Source organism: Pan paniscus, chromosome 9 (assembly GCF_029289425.2).
Source record: "Pan paniscus chromosome 9, NHGRI_mPanPan1-v2.0_pri, whole genome shotgun sequence".
In the NCBI taxonomy this organism is placed as follows: domain Eukaryota; kingdom Metazoa; phylum Chordata; class Mammalia; order Primates; family Hominidae; genus Pan; species Pan paniscus.
Genome location: NC_073258.2, coordinates 49,440,359 through 49,464,288, shown reverse-complemented (window position 1 = coordinate 49,464,288; position 23,930 = coordinate 49,440,359). Strand labels below are relative to the sequence as shown.

The following is a 23,930-nucleotide window of genomic DNA, read 5'->3' as shown; positions in this document are numbered from 1 at the left end:
GAGCAAGAACTTATTTCAAAAAAAAAAAAAAAAAGTAGGGGAAATCAGCCCCCATGATCCCCAAAGAGCACATGTGAGGAAGATTTGTTCACTTTTTGACTACTAAAAAGTTGAGTGCACTGAGTTTCAAACTTTTTTTTCAAGCTGTAAAATCTGCAAGCAAAATACTATGTAGCAGTGCAATATATAATGCAGATTTAAATGGAGCTTCTTGTTTGGCTAAAGTAAAGATGAAGGACATTCCTGTGCCTCCCTGTTTCTCCTCCAAGGTGCCATTCCATATATCTCTCAGGTTCCTTGGAATACAGTTTGAAAACCACTGACCTAAAGCAACAGAGGACAGGGGTCTATCTGGAGCAGCTGAGAGAAGCCTATCAGCATTCCAATTTTCTATCTTCAAAAAACAAGGGAGCCTTCCCTTACCAGCCACCCAAACATTGGGCCTGTGGCTCTGTAGTCACTATGGGCCTCTGACAAAAAGCACCAGTCCTGGCCAGGTTCAGTGGCTCATGCCTGTAATCCCAGCATTTTGGGAGGCTGAGGCACATGGATCACTTAAGGTCAGGAGTTCAAGACCAGCCTGGTCAACATGGTAAAACCCTGTCTCTACTAAAAGTATAAAAATTAGCTGGGCATGGTGGTGCACCTAATCCCAGCTACTTGAGAAGCTGAAGCAGGAGAATTGCTTGAACCCGGGAGGCGGAGGTTGTAGTGAGCCAAGATCACGCCACTGCACTCCTGCTTGGGTGACAGAGCAAACTCTGTCTAAAAAAAAAAATGAAACAAAAAAAAAGTACTTGGCCGGGCATGGTGGGTGGCTCACGCTGTAATCCCAGCACTTTGGGAGTCAGAGGCAGGAGGATCACTTGAGGCCAGGAGTTTGGGACCAACCTGGGCAACATAGTAAGACTCCATCTCAATTTTTGTTGTTGTTGTTGTTGTTGCCCAGGCTGGAGTGCAGTGGTGCGATCTCGGCTCACTGCAACCTCCGCCTCCTGGATTCAAGTGATTCTCCTGCCTCGATCTCCCAAGTAGCTGGGGCTACAGGTGCGTGCCACCATGCCTGACTAATTTTTTGTATTTTCAGTAGAGACAGGGTTTCACTGTGTTAGCCAGAATGGTCTCGATCTACTGACCCGGTGATCTGCCCACCTCGGCCTCCCAAAGTGCTGGGATTACAGGCATGAGCCACCGTGCCTGGCCCTCAATTTTTAAAAATAAAAAATAAAAAAAGAAGCATCTGTCCACCCAACCCCAATCCCTGTGTGATCTCAGTTCTCACCTGCTTTGGCAAAGTCTTCCCGGTTATAACTGAAATCCTTGAGGAAGGTGATACTCTCACTCCCAGGGTTGTACCTCCGAGATGTCTCCAGAAGCATCACCTGCACACAAGCAGCAAACCTCAAACGGGGACTAGGAGGGCTGGTCTTGGAGCATGGCCTCTTCCAGGGAGGCCGAGTCTCCTCATCCCTGCTTCCCAGCAGATTTGGCTCTCCCAGCTCGATGTCTGGAGGCCCCTCCCACAGATAATCCCACTCTGCTTCTCCCTTCATCCCTTGCCCTTCTCCAGCCACCTCGATCGCAGAGGTCTTCAGCAGGGCAATCTGGTCCTCCCGGCTGAGCTGCAGGAAGCCGGGTAGCTGTTTAGCAAAGTCAACTATCTCCTGCACAGACACGATGGCCAGCTCAGTGAAGTGGGCAAAGCGCTGCTGACGGGCCTCCCGGCTATGGGGATCTGGTGCCATGGGCCAAGGCTACCCAGGAGGGAAAAGGCAAAGCACTTTGAGTCGGACATCAAGAAGCCCACTGGTGATCTGGGCGCAGCCGCCTCTCCCCAGGTGTGTCAAGTACCGTGACTCGAAGCCGGTCAGAAAAGGAGCGCCGGTTACACTGTTGCTGGGCAGCGACCAGCTTCTCGATCATGCCCAGTTGCTCCGGGCTGAGCTGGGGCAGGATTTGGGGGGGTGAGGAAGCCCTGGGGGGCAAGGATGTGGCATGAGCCTGTTCCTCCTCTTGCCGCTTCAGTTTCTTCAGGCGGATCTGTTCTTCTGACAGGACACCTAAGGACAGGGACAAATATGAGAAAGGGAGCAGATGGGGAAACGATGGGGCAAGGGGGTGGGGGAAAGACAGGAAGGAAGGATGGGGCAAAGGGGGTGGTTTGGGGCTCCAGAAAAGCAGACAGCACTGGGTAAAGGCAAGAAGATTTTTTTCTTTTTGAAACAGAGTCTCACACTTGCTCAGGCTGGAGTGCAGTGGCATGATCTTGGCTCACCGCAACCTCCACCTCCCGTGTTCAAGTGATTCTCCTGCCTCAGTCTCTTGAGTAGCTGGGATTACAGGCGCTCACCACCACACCCGGCTAATTTTTATATTTTTAGTAGAGTCGGGGTTTCACTATGTTGGCCAGGCTGGTCTCGGACTTCTGATCTCAGGTGATCCACCCGCTTCGGCCTCCCAAAGTGCTGGGATTACAGGCATGAGCCACTGCGCCCGGTCAAGAAAGATACTGTAATCCATACTTAGGGATCAGTTAGCCCCTGCAAGTTCAGGCACCTGTCTTGGGTCACACCCTGGCCCCCTCTTTCCCCTCAGCCTCTTCCCCACTCCAGCCTCAGAAACTCACACTCCTCCCGCATGCCAGCCTGACGGCATTTGCGAAGCCGACACTCCTGGCACTTGCGACGCATGTAGGTGTCCATGGGGCAGTGGCCGCCACTGTGGCAGATGTAGTGCGCTCCCTTGATGACGCTGCGGCGGAAGAATCCCTTGCAGCCCTCGCAGCTCAGAACATTATAGTGGAAGCCCGAGGCCTTGTCCCCACACACGCTGCATAGCTCGTTCCCCAGCATTTTGGGGGCTGGCCCCTTTTTCCGCTTTTGTGGACGGATCTCTGGATACAGGAAAGTGCTTTAACGGTCTCCCCCGAGGAAAAACATCATGCTCTCCCTGACTCAGCCACTGCCCTGGGCACTCAGTGACCTTCATTCCCTTCATTATACAAACTCCAGTCTCTCTTTTATGAGAAGAGTAGCCCTCATTTGCCAAGTGCCATTATGTTCTAGGTACTGTATGAGCCTTTTATATGCACTGATCCTTATGACAACCATAATTTTTATTTCCATTTTATAAACAAGGAAAGTGAGGCTCAGAAAGGCCTAGAGACAAAATTCACACTTAGATCAGTCAGATTTAGTTAGCTCTAAAGCCTCTGAACTTAACCATGAGATTATATATAAAGTAAAAACCCCCAAGGAACCTCTTCCAGATCCAGGACCTGGAATCTGGACCCCTACCTCCTCCAAACCCAGAAGCTCCTCACCTGTGGGTTCTGAAGGGGGCTCTGCCCTGGTGAGCAGGGCTGTGGGCTCTGCAGCCTCCAGCCCCACCCCTGCAGTACCCCCGGCAGAGTGGGGCATCCTGGCTTCCTCTCTGAGGATGCAGCTGCTGCCTCCCTGGGCCTGGCTGCTTGCATCCTGTGCGCCTGGCTTCCACAGCTCCACCGCAGAGTCTGAGCTCCAAAAGAGAGGCACAAGGGGGTCTCAGGCCCCATCCCGGCTCCACGGCCCAGCGTCCTAGCTGGGAAACTGCAAACTTATCCCCACCCTTAGAGGGCAGCAAAGTCCCAGCTCAGGCTTTGGGACCCTAGAGTCTGTGTGGGCTCTAGCTAGGACTAGTCACTTGTAGTTTCTTACATCTCAGGACCTTAAATGAAGATGTTAATCCTTGTCCCTTTGGGGGGCTGGAGTGTATGCATTTCAGAGATCAGATAAAACTCTTCAAAGCCAGAGCAGGGTAAGCACTCAGCTGGCCAACTCTCTAGCAGCAAATCCAGACTGGGGAGGACTGGGCGGGTGCCTGCAAGGGCCAGGCACTGGAACCAGGGGAGAGGTGATCTGGGCGGGAGGCAAGCACGACTAAGAATGACTCTGGACTGCTCTCTGGAGGAAGGAAGAAGGCAGGTAATGAAGGAGGCTGATTCCTACAGGAGGCGTGGAGCCTGCGGTCTGGGCTCAGGGGAGAGGGATGGAATGAAGCTTACCAGGAGGAATGTCAGGCACAGGGGCCCCCAGCCACAAGGACATCTCTTCCTGGAGCCCTGGTCATTACCAAGGCACTGTCCTGCAGGAAGGACCCAGGTTATACTCTTCTAGAACTGGGCTCCTTTCTGGCCTCAGCTCCCTTCTCCACCTGATCCTCCCTTTTATCAATATCAACAATATCAGCTAACATTTACTTGCCATATATTAGCCTGTACTAAGGCTTTATTATATTACTATTATGTTTTTTAGAGACAGGTTCTCCCTATTTTGCCCAGGCTAGTCTAGGAATTCCTGGGCTCAAGTGATCCTCTCACCTGGGCCTCCCAAAGTGTGGGGATTATTGGAGTAAGCCACTGCGCCTAGCCCGTTATAAGGCTTTATGTGCTTTCCTCATAATATCCCTCTGAGGTCAAAACTATTAATTTTTTTTTGAGATGGGGTCTCTATGTTTCCCAGGCTGGAACTCAGTGCTATTCACAGGTGCAATAATAGGACACTATCGCCTCAAACTACTGGGCTGAAGCAATCAGGTTTCAGCTTCCTGAGTACCTGAGATTATGGGTGCACGCTACTGCTCCTGGCTCAGGACTATTCTTAAACTCATTTTACAGATAAGCAAACTGAGGTTCAAAGAGATTAAGTAACTATGGTCACACAGTTAGGCAGCGGTAGAGTCAAGACTCCAACCCTCCTCTGACTCCAAAGTCTGGGCTCCCAGCCACCGTGCCGGCTTTTCTCCCCCAAAGTCCCCTCCAGGCCAGCAGGGAATGTTTGGGTGCATCTGCCCTGCTTCTCTCGGGCCCCTTCCCCCTCACTCCAACACTGAGGACAGCTCACTCCACCCAGTGAAACACGCTGCTTATTAGAGAACCTCGCTCGTGCCACTTTCCAGGGTCCCAGCACAAACCTGTCTCCAAGAATCTCCCCAATTCACATAGAGGACCTCCTCCCCTGAGCCCCTCATGAGTTATTCTGGGACCCAGAGTCCTGTTCCTGTCCCAAGCTTCCATCACCATCACCCCTCACTTCTCCCCAGAAACCCCCTTCTCAGATCCTTAGGACATTCCCCGACCCCACCCCAGATACACACACAGAGCCCCAGGCCACTGCTAAGGAGCAGACCCACCAAATCCCCAGGCCACCAGACTTCCTGGGTGGGCAGTCTCTGGAGCCCCCTTGCTGGGAGAAGAGTATGGTGCAGTTTCCTGTCCAGAGGTCTCGGTGGCCAGCCAGTGAGCTGGAGCTGAGCACAAGCAGGACCTGGAGCCCCAGAGAAGTAGCAATTTGGGGAAAGGCTGAGGGGAGGGACTGCCGAGGGGTCAGGCCACCCCTTCTTCCTGCCTGGTGACCACAGCCCTCCCCTCCTCACCCCCGCCCACAGGGCAGCTTCTCCACCAGGCTGGCTCCTCCCCAGCCGGCCACCCCCTCTCCCGCCACTCCCGCCCCCCTACTCCCGGCCAAAACAGTGGCATTTCCCTGCAGACCAGCCAAGTTCCATGTCTCTCCCCTTCCTCTCCTTACCCAGCACTCTTAGCAGCTCTTGCAAAAGGACTGCCTCCCAGGAACCCCCACCCCAATCCCAGCAGCCTCCAGAATCGTGTTCCCTCCCCTCCATAGGCACCTCGTGGAGCAAAGGTCCCAGCACGGCCCGGAATTGCGACACTGAGCCCCAGCGGCTTTCCCAGCCTCCCTCCTCCTCCCTTGCCTCTGGGAAGAGGCCAAGAAGCTCTCCCCACTAGCCCCAGGCCTCAGCCAAGCTGGTAGAAATCCAGGGGTGGAGAGAGGCAGGTGCTGGGCCTTCCAGGGAGTTTCTGAAAGTGGGTGCCCTGCAGGGGCCACAGATAAGAGAGGAGGCCAGGAGAGCCTTTGATAGGAAGTCTGCTATGAGCAATGGCAGGCCTGGGATAGGGGTGGAGGTGGCAGAAGGAAGACAGGCAACTCAGGTGGCAGCCCAGGATGGACCTGGGAAGGTATGAGGGTTGCCTCTTCTGGGGAACAACCCCATCTGAAGTGATGGCAGGTTCCAACCAGCAGCTACTGAGACTATAGTCATTCTTCCTACTCTGCTGCCTGGGGCATGAAATCCATCCCTGAAAGTAGACATCATATTTTATTGATTTCATCTCCCCCAACACCCCTGAAACAGGGCTGGCATAGATGTCGCAACAGAGTAGGTACTGTGTTCCTATTTGTTGAATGAATAACAAGAAAAATATAATATATTCTCGGCCGGGCGCGGTGGCTCACGCCTGTAATCCCAGCACTTTGGGAGGCCGAGGCAGGTGGATCACGAGGTCAGGAGATCAAGACCATCCTGGCTAACACGGTGAAACCCCGTCTCTCCTAAAAATACAAAAAATTAGCCGGGCATGGTGGCAGGCGCCTGTAGTCCCAGCTACTCGGGAGGCTGAGACAGAAGAATGGCGTGAACCCGGGAGGCAGAGCTTGCAGTGAGCCGAGATTGCGCCACTGCACTCCTGCCTGAGTGACAGAGCGAGACTCTGTCTCAAAAAAAAAAAAAGAAATATTATTCTCGTCTATCCCGTACTTATTAGCCCTAGTCAATTTTTTTTATTATTCCCCTTTTTTTTTTTTTACCTTTTTTGGGGTGGGGTCTCACTATGTTGCCCAGGCTGGCTTCACACTCCTGGGCTCAAGCCATCCTCCCACCTCAGCCTTCCAAAGTGCTAGGATTACAGGCACACGCCATCACAACTGCTGTAGTCAATTTCAACTCAGCATGTTGATTTAGCGTTCAGACTCTGGGCTCAGATTTTGGGTTCAAATCCTAAACCTCTTATTACCTATGTGATCTTGATTGAGCAAGTTACTTAATGTCTCTGAATCTTTGTTTCCCTATCTTTAAAATAAGAATAGTTGAGCCAGCAATGGTGTGTTGAAAAATAAATAGAACGGGCATGGTGGCTCACGCCTGTAATCCCAGCACTTTGGGAGGCCTAGGTGGGTGGCTTACTTGAGGTCTGGAGTTCGAGATCAGCCTGGCCAACATGGTGAAACCCCGTCTCTACTAAAAATACAAAAGTTAGCCAGGCATGGTGATGCGGGTCTGTAATCCCAGCTACTCGGGAGGCTGAGGGAGGAGAATCACTTGAATCTGGGAGGTTGCAGTGAGCCGAGATCGTGCCACCGCACTCCAGCCTGGGTGACAGACTGAGACTCCATCTCAAAATAAAAAAAAAGAAAAAGAAAGAAAGATAAATAAAATAGGGATAATAGTAATTTTTACCACACAAGGTTGTTGTGGGATTGAAACTACAGATCATGCAGGGTGCGGTGGCTCATGCCTGTAATCCCAGCAGTTTGGGAGGCCAAGGCAGATGGATCACTTGAGGTCAGGAGTTCCAGACCAGCCTGGCCAACATGGTGAAACCCCATCACTACTAAAAATACAAAAAATTAGCCGGGTGTGATGATGCATGCCTGTAATCCCAGCTACTCAGGAGGCTGAGGCAGGAGAATCACTTGAACCTGGCAGGCAGAGGTTGCAATGACCCGAGATCCCGCCATTGCCCTCCAGCCCGGGCAACAACAGCAAAACTCCAAAAAAAAAGAAGAAAGAAAGAGAGAGAGAGAGAGAAAGAGAAAGAAAGAAAGAAGAAGAAGAAAGAAAGAAAGAAAGTCTATCACAACGTGTGGCACATAGTGTTTGAGAAATGGCACGAGTTATCATCACCCTCCCAGTTCTTTCAGCTGTAGGTCTTCCCATTGCTTTAACTTGGTGGATTTTGAACTTTGTACTTGTTTCCATACACAGCACAAACCCTTCACTATCTTTTCTGGTCCTTAGAGCAGCCCTGGGAGGAAAGGAGGGTAAGTAACCCGAGCTCCATTTGACAGAGAACACTGAAACTCATGTGAGGGCCTTTTCCAAGACCACACAGTTAGTGGCTGGGCTGGGATCAGAACCCAGATGTCCTCACTCCAGTCCCTTTGCTGTGTCAGAGTCCAGGACAATCTTGTCTTGTTGCGTCTTGGGCCAGTGAAGTGCTGGAATGGAAGCAGCCAGGGCTGGTGGGCTACAGGGGAGAGGCTGAGAACCCTGCAGATGCTCCAGTCCAGATGTGGGAGGCAAGCTGCTGAGGTTACTGCTGGTCATTCACCCCCTGCCCCATTCCCAGTTTCCTGCTCACTGGCTCTTCCTGTTTTGCTATGAACTCCAGTTCCCATGGGCCCCACATTAAAGCATAGAAGGACGGGGGCCAGGGCAAGCAGCCAAAGAGACCGAAACAGATGAACAGGGCACCAGGGAAGAGAACAGAGGAAACAGGGAAAGAGTGGACAGGGGGTGTGGATGGGACAGAAGGAACCAGATGAGAAAAAGATGAAGGCTGAGGCAGAAGAGGAGCCTGGTGAAAGATGAGAGGAAGCACAGGGTGGGAGAGGGGGAACAGGCGGGGGCTGGGGAGCAGAGTGTGAGAAGACAGCAGGCTGGGTGCTGTTGCAAAATCTGCCCATGTATTCATTTTCACATTTCAGAAAAGCCCCTGTGACACCCCCATCTCAGACTTCTGCCTCCAGCTTTTGCTTTTGTTCCCCCTCATCACAAGGTCGTCCCCTCCCAAGGCCCCCACCCTGGTCTGGGTATCTCTGAGTCACAAGCACAAGGCTCTCCATTCCTCTCGCCTGTGTTCCCTCTCTGATTTTCACAAGGCCCCAGCTGTCCTGGAAAAGCAGAAACCAGGGACTGTAGTCACTGAGAGACTGGCACTATTCTGTCCCAGCACCCACATCACCAGTCCAGCTCCCTCCTCTACCTCCCTGCTCCCAGAAGCTCCAGCCCAGCAGGGCAGCCAGAGATGTCACAGAGATGCCTGGTTTCAAGAAACTCAGGACTCAATGGTCTGGGGCCTGCTGCCCTATCTTCTGGGAGCTGGGAGAAGCCTCTTTCATCCACTTTGTTCTTCAACTCCCTCCCCTGACACCTAGTCTCCCCACAGGTGGCTTCCCAGGACCCAGGACCACATACGAGCCCCATCTTGTGGGAGTGGGGGTGGGCAGGCTAGGGTCTCCTGTTTAGGAGGAATTATAACCAGGACTTCAACTGCCAGAGCCGTCCTATCAGGTTACAGCTCAGAAACCCCAACCCTCATCCCTACAAAGAGGGAAAAGGAGAGGAAAATGGGAGAAGACCAAAACCTGTGGGCAGTATTTCCATGGAGTTTCTGGAGACCAACCACTGAGACTTACTTCAAGCCAGGGCAAGCAGTGAAGTGATCAGCAGCTGGAATCATGTTCCCACTTTGGCAGCCCCACCCCCGTGCCATAGTCCCACCAGCCCGCAGTTGTTAGGTCCAAAGTCCCCCAGTCCTATGGGCCTCTTCTATGTTTCCTTGGCTCCTGCAGGAGGCAATGTCTCTGGGAACACACTCGGGGATCTACCAAGTCACATATCTGGCCCCCCAGAACCTCCACAGGTTTCTTCTCACAGCAAGGAGAAACTTGAAGCAGAAACAGGAGCATTCACCAGCCATGGGCACAGGTAGTACTGGCTAACTCCCCTGAAAGTACTCATTCCCATGAAGCAGGCCACAGGGTAAGGTCTGCAGGGATGGACCAGGAGAACTGCTTCTTGTTCCCTCCTTCACCGTTCCGGAAGGGTGGAAAGTGTGGGGATCATCTTGCAGACCACTGCGTATCTACTCAAGTGACTTCTGCCCAACCTTCCAATCACAACATAGAGAATAATCCAGAAACCTGGATTCCCAGACCTGAGTTCAGAGATGATACAGAAGGCAGAAAGGAAAGATGTGACATTTATTTCATCCCTACTACATACATTTATCTTTACATGCATTATTTCATTTATTCTCACAGTAAACTCTGGGAGATAGTTACTAGCAAGGGGCAAATATCAAATTTGAATACAGGTATAAGACTGGGTGTGGTGGCTCACACTTGTAATCCTAGCACTTTGGGAGGCCAAGAAGGGCAGATCGCGTGAGTCCAGGAGTTTGAGACTAGCCTAGGCAACATGGCGAAACCTCACCTTTACAGAAAACACACACACACACACACACACACACGCACACAAAAATTAGCCAGGCGTGGTGGCATCTGCCTGTAGTCCCAGCCACTTGGGGGGCTGAGGTAGGAGGACTGTTGGAGCCCAGGAGGTCGAGGCTGCAGTGAGCCATGATTGCACCACTGCACTCCAGCCTGGGTGACAGAGGGAGACTGTCTCAAAAAAAAAAAAAAAAAAAAAAGAATACAAGTTTAGCTGATTCAAAAGTTCGAGCTCAAGCTCAAACAAACAAAAATCACAAATACACTCCATTATATAAAACTGCCGGCCGGGGCCGGGCGCAGTGGCTCATGCCTGTAATCCCAGCACTTTGGGAGGCCGAGTGGGTGGATCACTAGGTCAGGCTAACACGGTGAAACCCTGTCTCTACTAAAAATACAAAAAAAAAACACAAAAAAATTAGCCAGGTGTGGTGGCAGGTGCCTGTAGTCCCAGCTACTCGAGAGGCTGAGGCAGGAGAATGGCGTGAACCTGGGAGGTGAAGCTTGCAGTGAGCCGAGACTGTGCCACTGCACTCCAGCCTGGGCGACAGTGGGAGACTCTGTCACAAAAACAAAACAAAACAAAACAAAAAAAACAGCCAGGTGGGTGCGGTGGCTCACACCTGTAATCCCAGCACTTTGGGAGGCCAAAATGGGCAGATCACCTGAGGTCGGGAGTTCGAGACCAGCCTGACCAACATGGAGAAACTGTCTCTACTAAAAATACAAAATTAGCCAGGCGTGGTGGCACATGCCTGTAATCCCAGCTACTCGGGAGGCTGAGGCAGGAGAATCGCTTGAACCCGGGAGGCGGAGGTTGCTGTGAGCCGAGATCACGCCATTGCACTCCAGCCTGGGCAACAAGAGCAAAACTCCATCTCAAAAACAACAACAACAACAACAACAACAAAACAAAACAAAAACTGCCTCTTCAGATGGAAAAAAAAATGGCTAACATACCTGGATTTAGGTTTGCTTCTGCCAACACAGAATATGGTAGTGGTTCCTGTCCTCACCTTCAGAGATTCTGATTTATTTGATCTGGGGTAGGCCCACGTATCCATCTATCTACATGTGTTTTTTTTTTTTCTTTTTTTTTTTTTGCACCTGTAGTTACGAACCAAAGTGTAAGAACCACAGAATCACCCGGCAGAAAATGCAAAAGCTGAAGGCAAAGGGGTGAAGAAACTAGGGCTCAGCTTCAGGCTCTACTATCTACTTGCGCTGTAATCCCCACCCTTCCTGGAATAGTTTCTCCCTATAAAAACTGAAATAGTATCTGCTTCATCAATCCCTCCTACGTGGGATACTTGCATGCACAAAGAATATAGACATATTTGAGCAAGTGGGAAGAAAAGCAAAAGCTGAATTTGAGAGATAGCTGAAATTTGGTGAGCCAAAGATTTACACTCTGAAAGTACAATGGTCTGGCTAGTTTGCAAGGAGTAAGAGGCCCATTAAAACAAAACACTCAACTCCCTCCCACTACCACTAATATGCAGCATTTTGCCAATTACCCAAGCCCCCTTTATTTTTTTTTTGAGACAGAGTCTCGCTCTGTTGCCCAGGCTGGAGTGAAGTGGCACAATCTCGGCTCACGGCAGCCTCTGTATCCTGGGTTCAAGTGATTCTCCTGTCTCAGCCTCCCCGGTAGCTGGGATTACAGGCACACGCCACCACGACTGGCTAATTTTTGTATTTTTAGTAGAGATGGGGTTTCACCATGGTGGCCAGGCTGGTCTTGAACTCCTGACCTCAGGTGATCCACCTGCCTCGTCCTCCCAAAGTGCTGGGATTACAGGTGTGAGCCATGTCCGGCCTAGGTCCCGTTTAGTCCAACTAATTTGAAAAGGTTTCCTTTGACAGATACCTCTTTATTGAAAGGATTTCGGGATCACCAATTACAGTTTAGCAATGCAGTTTGAGTAGCCTGCAAGAAGCAGCCCATTATAGACTATTTAACTGAAAATCACAAAACCTGACTTTTTTTTTTTTGAGATGGAGTCTTGCTCTGTCGCCCAGGCTGGGGTGCAGTGGCACGATCTCCGCTCACTGCAAGCTCCGCCTGCTGGGTTCACAACATTCTCCTGCCTCAGCCTCCCGAGTAGCTGGGACTACCGGCACCCGCCACCACACCCGGCTAACTTTTTGTATTTTTAGTAGAGACGGGGTTTCACCATGTTAGCCAGGATGGTCTTGATCTCCTGACCTCGTGATCCACCCGCCTCGGCCTCCCAAAGTGCCGGGATTACAGGCATGAGCACGCACCCGGCCAAAACTTGACTTTTAATCCATTCTCAAACTGTGCCCATGCCCAAACTGTGAATTTGGGCAAGTCACTTCCTCTCTTTAGGTTTGTTTCGTAAGCTGTAAAGTAAGAGGACTAGGTTAAATCAGGTATTCAGAGATGCTGATTTATGAAACCTGTAATAAATGGTCTTTGTGAACCATTTGGGATTATATGCAAAATTCCGTGTGTGTTTATATGTGTGAACATTTTTCTGGAGGAGAGGTGCAAAATTTTCATGTGATTCATAAAGGGGCTTGTGATTAAATAAGAAGGTTAAGAACTGTTTGGCTACCCAGGCTTTGGCTCTTACTCTATTTGCTTCTTGGCCTCCTCCATGACAACTCTGGAAGCAAAGTTTAAATCCTGAAGTATATATAAATAATTGAATCTGGAGTCCTAGGGCAAAATAAAGACAGATAATCCTGATCTTTTTTTTTCTTTTCTTCTTTTTGAGACACAGTCTTGCTCTGTCATCTAGACTGGAGTGCAGTTGCACCATCATGGCTCACTGCAGCCTCAACCTCCTGGGCTCAAGGTGATCCTCCCACCTCAGCCTCCCGAGGAGCTAGGACCACAGGTGTGTGCCACCACACCCAGCTAATTTTTAAACTTTTTTTTTGTAGAGAGGAGATCTTCCTAAGCTGCTCAGGCTGGTCTCGAACTCCTGGGCTCAAGCAATCTTCCCACCCTGGCCTCCCAAAGTGCTGGGATTAGAAACGTGAGCCACCACACCAAGCCTAATGAGGTTTTTGTTGTTGTTGTTTTGAGACAGTCTCACTCTGTCGCGCAGGCTGGAGTGCAGTGGCGTGATCTCAGCTCACTGCAACCTCCGCTTTCCGAGTTCAAGCGATTCTCCTGCCTCAGCCTCCAGAGTAGCTGGGATTACAGGAGCACGCCACCGCACCCGGCTAATTTTTTTTTTTTTTTTTTTTGTATTTTTAGTAGAGACGGGGTTTCGCCACGTTGGCCAGGCTGGTCTCGAACTCCTGACCTCAGGTGATCTGCCTGCTTCGGCCTCTCAAAGTGCTGGTATTACAGGTGAGCCACGGCGCCCAGGCCAAGCCTGATCAGTTTTGTTTCCCAAAGATCTGAGGAGATTTGCTTCCAGTAGGCAGATCTGAATCAAAGCATCCCCAGGACCTATGATCTGACCTTCTGCAACCGTCACAGGAGTCACAAAGTCCTGAGGCCAAACTGGCTGCACCTGAATCCTAATGGTCAATGCCAAGAGGGCCATTGATTCTGTGGAAACCCCACCTACTCCCACTTTATGATATGCGCCTGTCCCTTACCTCAAAATACTTCCCCACTGGTCTGAAATTCCTCCCCCAGGGATTCAGTGCTTTGGGTTTGTAAAGTCTGAACATCCTGTGCAACCCAACTCCTTTGGGAAGAGGCATGACATGACGTCTTGACTCTAATTAACTAAAACTTGGAAGTGGAGGGGAGGGAGGACAGGGAAAGGACTGGAAGGGAAAGTGAGAGGGCTACTGAAGCTTTGTGCGGGGCAGGAACGGTAGGCCAGACTGAGTCTGGACACACGGAGTCCAAACGGTTGTTTACATACTGTGTCCTGCACCCCAAGCAAAACATCTCCTGGAGAACAGGGCCAGGGCTCAATCTCCCCCCAAAGGCAGGGGCGTGGAGAGAAGCGACCTCTACTTTCCCATCCCTCGCCTCAATTCTGCACCCGATCTAGCTATGGGGTCAAGCCTGGAGGGGACGCTGGTTCTCCAGACATGGTCCCGCCCACTGCAAGCGCCACCTTGGTAAGGGATTTCTCCGAGCAGAGGCAAACGCGAATTTATGGCCTTCTTAATCAAGATGAGGTCTTCGAGCCCTGTCTGCCGCACCAGGTCGCGTTACCTTCTTATGCTCCTCCGCCACAGCCAGACCGCGACCCTCCTGCACGCAATCCCACCGAGACTGCGCCTTTTCCCCGCACCCCAGCAGGTCCCTAAGTAAGATGGCGGCGAACGCACTTCCGGCGTGTGTCCTTACGGGTGCGTCCGGGCGGCTGCTTGCAGGTGCCACCCAGCGGGTTCCAGCTTGTTTGCTGCATAGATTACAACGGTGATGGCGGGCAAGCGGTCCGGCTGGAGCCGGGCGGCTCTCCTCCAGCTCCTTCTCGGCGTGAACCTGGTGGTGATGCCGCCCACCCAGGCCCGGAGTCTGCGCTTCGTTACCTTGGTAATGAGAGATGGGGTCACCAAAGACTTCCCTGAAGCTAAAAGGGCAAAGGCCAGCTGGTGGAGGTCGAGGATCTCGGGAAGGAACAGCTGGTTTAGGAGGGGACGACTGGCCTGGGTAGTTGGGAGGCTGGATTCAGGATTGACGTGGAGCCCTGGCTTATGGGAGTCAGGATGACCGAATACGTCGGGGTGAGTCTGCCTTGAGACAGGGAAGTGGTTGAATGGTTAAGACTCATCCCTAAAGAAGCCTTTGGTTATCTTTTTTCCCCAGTTGTCCCCACCACATACGTTGCTTTCACTTCTCTTTTCCCTTCCTACCTGTACCTTGGCTTTGCCTATGGTCTCCAGTAGCATTGCTTAGCTAAGTTAGAATCTCGAATCTGGAAGAAGTGACTGACTCCTAGCTGGGGTCTTTTGCAGCCAGTAGGCTTCCCAGAGGGAATGAGACTTCCTTCCCTAACATGGGGCAAAAGGTAGGCTCTGGGTCCCTATCAAGGGGATGCTTCTGACCTATAGGCAAACCATTTTATTCTCTCAGCTGTACCGCCATGGAGACCGTTCACCAGTGAAGACATATCCCAAGGACCCCTATCAGGAAGAAGAATGGCCCCAGGGGTTTGGTCAGTTAACCAAGGTGGGTCAGAAGCCAGCCTTTCCTCAGGATGAGCTGCAGAATGAGTGACGTCTAGAGCAGTCTACAAAACTTGGGGTCCTACTAAACTGCCTTTTCCCATATGGGTGCTGACTTTGACCAGATTTCATAACCTTAATCTCTGTGCCCATGATATTGCTGTGCATGACTGGCCACTTAATGAAAGACTTCTGGGATCAGATTAATTGACTCCAGCAAAGCGTGAACCTGGAAAGCAACAGGGCCTAAACCCCATGGGGCTTGAAGCCACCCCTTCCCTCTAGACCCTCTTAACCCTTGGGTTTGCCCACAGGAGGGGATGCTACAGCACTGGGAACTGGGCCAGGCCCTGCGGCAGCGCTATCACGGCTTCCTAAACACCTCTTATCACCGGCAAGAGGTAAGGTTGGGAGCTCCAGAGGCAAGGGGAACGGGGTATGCTGCCCTCATCTTTTGCCCTCAGGAAGCCTAAGGCTGAGGCTGGGCACTTTGGCCTCCTTCTTGTATTTTTGGTCACAACTACAGGAAAAGACATCTGAGAGCTGTCTGGAACAAAGCCCTAGGAGCTGAGTTGCCCCTGCTTGGCTGGGATGAGGCAAATTTGATTAAGCATCCAAATTCGGACTTAAGGGCGGGCCTGGCAAAGTGGTTTCTGACTGTGAAATCACAGGCTTTCCATCCAAGACATTAATTGAGTACCTATTAAAGGCCAAGGACTGTGCTAGCACTTTGCATTCAGTTGTGCACCATACAGATATGATCTCTGTCTTCATGGAGCTTAGAATGTTGTGGGGGTATCTAATGATAAACCAGACAGGGCCAAGATGAAAGACAGCGGGGAAGACATGCGTAGATAGGGCTTGTCTTTTCTTGATCAAGATGAGGTCTTTGAGCCCTGTCTGCTGCGCCAGGTCGTGCTATATTCCTAGGGCACATCAGGGAGGACTGGTGAGTGTGCCTGCTCCTTGAGTCCTCGCCCCACCCCAGGAATGGGGGAAGCTGTTCCTCTGGTTACCACTGTCAGCCTCAGCCGTATCAAGAATCCCTAGACATTGTTATTGTTCTCTTAAGGCCCAGCTCTGTCCTGAGCTTGTCCTTCCCCAGTTTCCTCCTCCCTTTTCATGAGCCACTATCTCTGAATAAGCTCTTCGAAAAAAAATTTTTTTTTTGAGACAGAGTCTTGCTGTGTTGCTCAGGCTGGAGTGCAGTGACATGGTCTTGGCTCACTGCAACCTCCACCTCCTAGGTTCAAGCGATTCTCCTGTCTCAGCCTCCCAAGTAGCTGGGATTACAGGTGTGTGCCACCATGCCTGGCTAATTTTTGTATTTTTAGTAGAGACAGGATTTCATCATGTTGGCCAGGCTGGTCTTGAACTCCTGACCTCAGCTGATCCGCCTGCCTCAGCCTCCTAAAGTGCTGGGATTACAGGCATGAGCCACCGTGCCCGGCCCAAAATATATACATATATTTTAAAGGGGTCTCACTCTGTCACCCAAACTGTAGCACATGCCTCAGTCATAGCTCACTGCAGCCTCAAACTCCTGGGCTCAAGTGATCCTCCTGCCTCAGCATCCCAAGTAGCTGGGACTACAAGTGCCCGCCACACTTGGGTAATTTAAAATTTTTTTTTTGTAGAGACAGGGTCTCACTACGTTGCCCAGGCTGGTCTCGAGCTCCTGGCCTCAAGCGATCCTTCTGCATTGGCCTCCCAAAGTGCTAGGATTATAGATGTGAGCCACCAGGCCCAGCCCTTTATCTTATTTTTTTCTCCCTGGTCTCTAAGGGTCATCACTGGAGCCAGTTTCTGCCCCAAGGACCCTGATCTAGACAGGGAGAGAGGTGTTGTTATGAAACCAGACAGACCAGAGAGCCTTACTGATTGACTCAGCACTTTTGACTGGAAGGGGCATTTCAACTAAGGCCATTCCCACAAGAGTTCTTCACAGAGTGGTAACAACCCCCAGTGGAGTGTTTGGGGGATGGGGAAGGCCAGAGGCCAGAGGAGGGTGAGGGCCAGATGTATGGTAGGTTTAGTTTGCTGGGTGACCATCAGGAACAGGTTCTCCTCTGGGGCTCCACTTTGGGGTGACCAAAACTTCCCACCACACACACACACATACATACAAGGCTCCACTTCAGGGTGACCAAAACTTCCCCAACACACACACACACACACACACACACACACACACGACTTGTGTTGCTATCGCTGCAGGTTTATGTGCGAAGCACAGACTTTGACCGGACTCTCATGAGTGCTGAGGCCAACCTGGCTGGACTCTTCCCTCCCAACGGGATGCAGCGCTTCAACCCGAACATCTCGTGGCAGCCTATCCCTGTGCACACTGTGCCCATCACTGAGGACAGGGTAAGAGTGGCCAGCCCTTCCCTGGGGTGGTGAGGGGACAGCTCTGGCCGTGGGCCTGCTGATGCCAGGCTCCTTTTCCCGCTGCCTGTTTCCCCGCTTCGCTCTACAGCTGCTGAAGTTCCCGTTGGGCCCATGTCCCCGTTATGAGCAGCTGCAGAACGAGACCCGGCAGACACCAGAGTATCAGAATGAGAGTTCTCGGAATGCAGTGAGTGGGGGCAGAGGTGCAGCTCACCACGCTGTCTTTTCCCCAGAGCAGGACTGAGACCCTGATCCATTTTTCATAGCAATTTCTGGACATGGTGGCCAACGAGACAGGGCTTACAGACCTGACACTGGAGACCGTCTGGAATGTCTATGACACACTCTTCTGTGAGGTGAGCCCACTAGGGTGCCCACTGTGATCATTCTTTTCCCTCTCAGCAGGCCCAGGTCACCAGGACGGTAGAACACAGTGCCTGATACCGTCACGCCCCTGGGGAGGTCCAGGGAGGCTGTGCTTGTGAAACACGGGAACTTCCCTCATGGGTGACAGAGATCCTCAGAGTGGGAAATGGTTTATTAATTGTCAGCAGTCCCTGCTGCTCTCCACCCAGAGCTCCTTTCTGCTGAGTCTCACTTTTTGTGCCTGAGCTTCCTTTCCTGTGCCCTGAAGCATCCACACCGCCTGCCATGTCTACTGGTTCCAGCCCCTCTGCCTCTCTCCCCTCTCCCTCCCTCACACACACAGGCACCTTCCCACTAGGGAAGAGAGCTGCCCCCTGGAGAGGCTGGCCTAGGCCTGGGGCGCTAACCTGCCTGCTGCGATACACAGCAAACGCACGGGCTGCGCCTGCCGCCCTGGGCCTCACCCCAAACCATGCAGCGTCTCAGCCGGCTAAAGGACTTCAGCTTCCGCTTCCTCTTCGGAATCTACCAGCAGGCGGAGAAGGCCCGGCTTCAGGGGGGTGAGTGACAAGGACAGCATGTCACTCTACTCCTCAGGACCCTAAGGCGTTAAAAATCTGCTGTGGGGGCTTCTCACACACTTCCCTCTCTACTGAAACACTCCCTGCTCTTTCAAAACCAAATCCCCCTCCTCATGCCGCTAGTCACCAAATTTCCCCACCTCTCTTCCTTTTCTGCCATTCATATTCTTTTTAAAAAAATTGTTATTTTTTTTCGGGGGGATGGAGTTTCCCTCTTGTCACCCAGGCTGGAGTGCAATGGCTCGATCTTGGCTCACTACAACCTCTGCCTCCTGAGTTCAAGCAATTCTCCTACCTCAGCCTTCTGAGTAGCTGGGATTGCAGGCACATGCCATCATGCCTGGCTAACTTTTGTATTTTTAGTAGGAATGGGGTTTCACCATGTTCGCCAGGCTGGACTCAAACTCCTGACCTCAGCCACCATGCCCGGCTAATTTTTGTATTTTTAGTAGAAACAGGGTTTCACCATGTTGGCCAGGCTGGTCTTGAACTCCTGACCTCAGGTGATCCACCCACCTTGGCCTCCCAAAGTGCTGGGATTACAGGCATGAGCCGCCATACCCAGCCTATTTATTTTGAGACAAAGTCTTGCTCTGTCACCCAGGCTATAGTAGAGTGGCACGATCTCGGCTCATTGCAGCCTCCACCTCCCAGGTTCAAGCAATTCTCCCGCCTCAGCCTCCTAAGTAGCTGGGACTACAAGTGCCTGCTACCACGCCCAGCTAATTTTTATATTTTTAGTAGAGATGGGGTTTCACTATGTTGGCCAGGCTGGTCTCAAACTCCTGACCTCTGGTGATCTGCCCGCCTCAGCCTTCCAAAGTGCTGGGATTACACACATGAGCCACCACGCCCAGCCCTGCCATTCATGTTCTTAAGTTTCGCCCACATCAGAAGACCCTCCCTCTCCTAAATGAATAGCTGCCCCAAGAGAACCACTGGGGGCCATTTTGAGAAGGCTGAGAGTAACACACATGCCAGCTTCCTTATTTGAGCACCTAAGGGCATGCCTGCTGTCACACCTTTTTGACATCTCAGTTTTCAGAGCATATGGTAGTTACCCGGGCACGGACCCACCCGCTGTGTACTCTGAAGCAATCTTAAGTTTACATTTGTTTCAAACTGAAGTGCTTCTGTAAACACAGGCAGGTTTCTACATCCGTGTTGAAATATAGGCAGATATCTTGTTTTGTCTTGCTTCCTTCTGTACATTTGACAGTTCTTAGAGAGGAGGGGTGCCACAGAGTTCTTACATGGTCCCTATGACACTAAAGAGTTCTCCGTGTAGGTGATGAGGCCCAGGCCTGGCAGAGGGTGAAAGGAGCATAGATAGGTCTAATTAGAAGGCAGAGGTGGCTGTAGCCAGCAACACCGGGGACTTTTCTCCTTCAGGAGTCCTGCTGGCTCAGATAAGGAAGAACCTGACCCTAATGGCGACCACCTCCCAGCTCCCCAAGCTGCTGGTTTACTCTGCGGTGAGTGCCTGCGCTCCCTAGCGTGCTGTGTCAGGCAAGGAGCTGGATTTCTTCTCTGTTCGGTTCCTGCGGGTGTGGGGAACAATGCTGACGGGCAGCCCCTCTCCCCCGCAGCACGACACTACCCTGGTTGCCCTGCAAATGGCACTGGATGTCTACAATGGTGAACAAGCCCCCTACGCCTCCTGCCACATATTTGAACTGTACCAGGAAGATTCTGGGTGAGTGGAGCTAGCAGTGTCCTCTGGAGGGGGGCCCTCGGGAGGTGGCTCGGGGCAGCCCAAGGACCCCATGACGGGCAGGCTGAGCAGCTCCCATGTTGCCTCCTGTCGACCCTCAGGAATTTCTCAGTGGAGATGTACTTTCGGAACGAGAGTGACAAGGCCCCCTGGCCGCTCAGCCTGCCTGGCTGCCCTCACTGCTGCCCACTGCAGGACTTCCTTCGCCTCACAGAGCCCGTCGTGCCCAAGGATTGGCAGCAGGAGTGCCAGCTAGCAAGCGGTCCTGCAGACACAGGTGAGCTGTCACAGGCCTCCTTGCTAGTCATGCCCTAGACCAGCCTGCAGTTCACATCCACACATCTCAAGAGCTGTCACACTTCCAGCCATTTGACTGCATTTGCTAGGAGTTCCCTCCCCGACCCCAGACTGCCTTATACCTTCTCCCCACTTCTCACCCTCGGGTAATGTCTCACTTGTATCACCGAGAAAATAAGAGCCAAGAGAGAATTGGCTCGTTCTCCCACCACCAGCTTACTTCCTGGGGGAAGCCACCGCTTAGGGTGGCCTCTCCACCCGCACTCGGGTTCTCTCTCCTCATCTCTGCAAGGAGCTCTGACGCCTCTGCTTCTCTACTGGATCACTTCCCTCCCAAAAGCCCATCCATGACCTCTGAGAGCCACCTCTTCCCCAGCCACCAGCCTCTTCCCTCTCAGAATGGAATCCTTGAAAGAGCTGCCTAGAATCTGGCTCTGCTTCCTCACCACCTGTTCTCTTAGACTCACATTAGACAGTCTTGTGTCACCTTCCACTACCCTGAAGCCATACTTGTCTGGTGACCAGTCACCTCCTACCAAAGCCAGTGACTAATTCTTAGCTTCTCTCACCTCTCAGCAGCATTACATAATTGGTCACCCCTTCCTGAAACACTTTCTTGGCTTCTGACTTTCAGGCGTCCCTTCCTCACTAAAGAACGGATGACCCAGGACTCATCCCTGGAGCTTTCCCCATCTGTGCACACTCCCAAGTGATCTCATGCAGCCTCATGACTTTATGCCCATCTCCATGCCCACTTCTGTCCTTATGCCCTGACTCACAGATTCACAACCTCTTCTCTGAGCTAGAGACTCATATCCAGCTGCCAACTTGAAATCTCTACATGCATGTTAAGTAAGGCATCTCAAAGTTGCAATGTCTAAAACCAGATGCTTTTCCTTCCACAGCTGCTCTTCTTCCAGGCTTCCTTGTTTCAGTCAATGCCACGAGTCACCTAGTGGCACAGTATAACCCTTGGGGTCATTCTGCATACCGTTTCTCATACCCCTCATCCAGCCCACTGCCAGATCAGCTCAACCTTTCAAATATTAATATGTGCTCTTGCCTCTGCAGTCCAATCTACCATCAGCTCTTGCCTGACCGAATGAAAAGCTTCCTAGTTCTGGTTCTATTCTTGTCCCTACCAGTCTTTCAACACAGCAGAGTTAACTTTTTTTATTTTTTTGAGATGGAGTTTTGCTCTTGTTGCCCAGGCTGGAGTGCAATGGCGCAATCTCGGCTCACTGCAACCTCCGCCTCCCGGGTTTAAGCGATTCTCCTGCCTCAGCCTCCCGAGTAGCTGGGATTACAGGCATGCATCACCATGCCCAGCTGATTTTGTATTTTCAGTAGAGATGAGGTTTCTCCATGTTGGTCAGGCTGGTCTCAAACTCCCAACCTCAGGTGATCCGCCCGCCTTAGTCTCCCAAATTGCTGGGATTACAGGCATGAGCCACCGCGGCCGACTGAGTTAACTTTTAAAAAATGTAAACCAGTTCACACTACTGTCCTCTCAGAATTTTCTAGTGGTTTCCCATCACATATAGAATAAAATCCAAGTTCTTCACCATGGCCTTCTAGGCCCTACTCCATCTGGTCTCCTGCCCCATCTCCTACATGCCCCTTGCTTACTCTGCTCTGGTGAGACTGACTCTTGATGATCCTAGCATGTGCCAGGCTTATCCCCACATCTGGGCCTTTTGCCCTTCATCTCCTCTGCCCTGTGATACTCTTCTCAGATTGTTGTATATCATTCATTGACTCCAGGTCTCTGTTAAACTTCTCACTTTCTCAATGATGCCTTCCCTGCTGACCTACTTTGCTTTGTCTCTCTGTATCACGTTCGTCACTGACCTGTCACTCCTAATTTTTTTTTGTTTTTTTTTGAGACGGTGTCTCATCCTGTCACCCAGGCTGGAGTGCAGTGGCGTGATCTCGGCTCACTGCAACCTCTGTCTCCCAGGTTCAAGCAATTCTCCTGCCTCAGCCTCCCGAGTAGTTGGGATTACAGGCGCGCACCACCATGCCCAGCTAATTTTTTGTATTTTTAGTAGAGACAGCATTTCACCACGTTGGCCAGGCTGGTCTCAAACTCTTGACCTCAGGTGATCCACCCACCTCGGCCTCCCAAAGTGCTGGGATTACAGGTGTGAGCCACTGCGCACGGCCAACTTTATTTAGTAGAGATGGGTTTTCACCATGATGGCCAGGCTGGTCTCCAACTCCTGACCTCAGGTGATCTGCCCACCTCAACCTTCCAAAGTGTTGGGATTATAGGCGTGAGCCACTGTGACCAGCCCATTTGCTTATTTATTACATCCCCTCTCCTAGAATGTAAACTCCATGAGAGCAGGGACTCTGTCTTGGCCACCTCTGTGTATCTCCTATATGTCAGAACAGTACCTGGCATATGATGGAACGCTGACATGACCTTTCTCTTGCCTCCCCCATGCCCAGAGGTGATCGTGGCCTTGGCTGTATGTGGCTCCATCCTCTTCCTCCTCATAGTGCTGCTCCTCACCGTCCTCTTCCGGATGCAGGCCCAGCCTCCTGGCTACCGCCACGTCGCAGATGGGGAGGACCACGCCTGACAACCACTCAGCTCCCTTCCCTCCACCTCCTAGGGGAGGTGGGCTGGGCCCTCGCTCCTGACTGTTGCTGCTCCCCAGCCCATGGACAGGAGATCCTGGGTTGGGCCTCCCTCTGATGACCCCAGCCAGATGAGCGAGTGGGGCTCAGCGTGGCCCGTGGTGCCTGTCACTCAGCATTCCCATGCCTGATGTTTACCAAGTGCTGTGTTGGACACTGGCTTTCTCCAAACAGGATTTGCCTCCTCCACGCTCCCTACACACCTGAGATGTAAACTGGCAGTCAGTGTTCACTCAGGACCTAGGATTAGAAAATGGCAGAGTTGGTGCTGGATCCGCCTTGCACTTCTATCAAGCCCTGTTCTTTTTCCTCCAGCCTGAAGTCTTTGGCAAATAGCTCAGAGGGACACGGTCTTGCCTCTCAGTGCTTATTTTAGCGGGAAAAACAGCTAATACCAGGGGTACAAACATTGGCTCCCAAGGAACTGGATCACCCAACAGCCAGCCAGCCACATTTCCCTGTGTCTGGCTAGAGCCACCATTAGACTCAGACAGAATGCTTCAGGAATCGTTGTGACCCCTTCAACTGGAGCAGGATGGAAGGTTGTCTGTACTTGGGAGGGAGTGGGGAGTGGTGGGAATGGAGTTGCTTGTCACACGAATCAGGAAACTGCTCTCCCTCAGCTGGGCTGGGGTCTCCAGGGACCTGAGCTACATGCAGGTTGTGAGCTGGAAAAGAAAGTTCTAGACTGTGGCCCAGAATAGGGCTGGGGCAGCTCCCAGAGAATGAATAGTGCTGTTTCCTATTGGACTGATA

General features: G+C 51.8%; 2 protein-coding genes across 21 annotated transcripts in view; one reads left to right on the top strand and one right to left on the bottom strand.

Moving 5' to 3' along the window:
- NR1H3 (nuclear receptor subfamily 1 group H member 3) overlaps positions 1–14,546 on the bottom strand; it is a 20,093-nt gene extending 5,547 nt beyond the window's left edge. The window contains exons 1-8 of one of the 19 annotated variants that reach the window (XM_063608454.1): positions 5,665–6,128; positions 5,170–5,303; positions 4,043–4,122; positions 3,323–3,511; positions 2,627–2,893; positions 1,852–2,060; positions 1,575–1,754; positions 1,283–1,382 (exon numbers count right to left, since the gene is read on the bottom strand). In XM_063608454.1, the coding sequence (XP_063464524.1) occupies positions 1,283–1,382; positions 1,575–1,754; positions 1,852–2,060; positions 2,627–2,893; positions 3,323–3,511; positions 4,043–4,085 (988 nt within the window). In that variant the 5' untranslated portion in view covers positions 4,086–4,122; positions 5,170–5,303; positions 5,665–6,128. The other 18 variants (XM_063608457.1, XM_063608455.1, XM_055093680.1 and 15 more) reach the window with 18 other exon arrangements.
- On the top strand, positions 14,406–23,930 carry ACP2 (acid phosphatase 2, lysosomal). 2 transcript variants are annotated; one of them, XM_003815183.5, is made up of 11 exons: positions 14,406–14,547; positions 15,088–15,183; positions 15,494–15,580; positions 17,397–17,549; positions 17,659–17,757; positions 17,837–17,926; positions 18,364–18,496; positions 19,910–19,992; positions 20,107–20,213; positions 20,333–20,508; positions 22,983–23,930. In XM_003815183.5, the coding sequence occupies exons 1-11, from the start codon at positions 14,434–14,436 to the stop codon at positions 23,114–23,116; spliced, it is 1,272 nt and encodes a 423-aa protein (XP_003815231.1). In that variant the 5' UTR covers positions 14,406–14,433; the 3' UTR covers positions 23,117–23,930. The 2 variants fall into 2 exon arrangements, with proteins under 2 accessions (XP_003815231.1, XP_034788461.1); XM_034932570.2 differs by lacking the exons at positions 14,406–14,547; positions 15,088–15,183; positions 15,494–15,580; positions 17,659–17,757 and having other exon boundaries at positions 17,435–17,549; positions 17,809–17,926.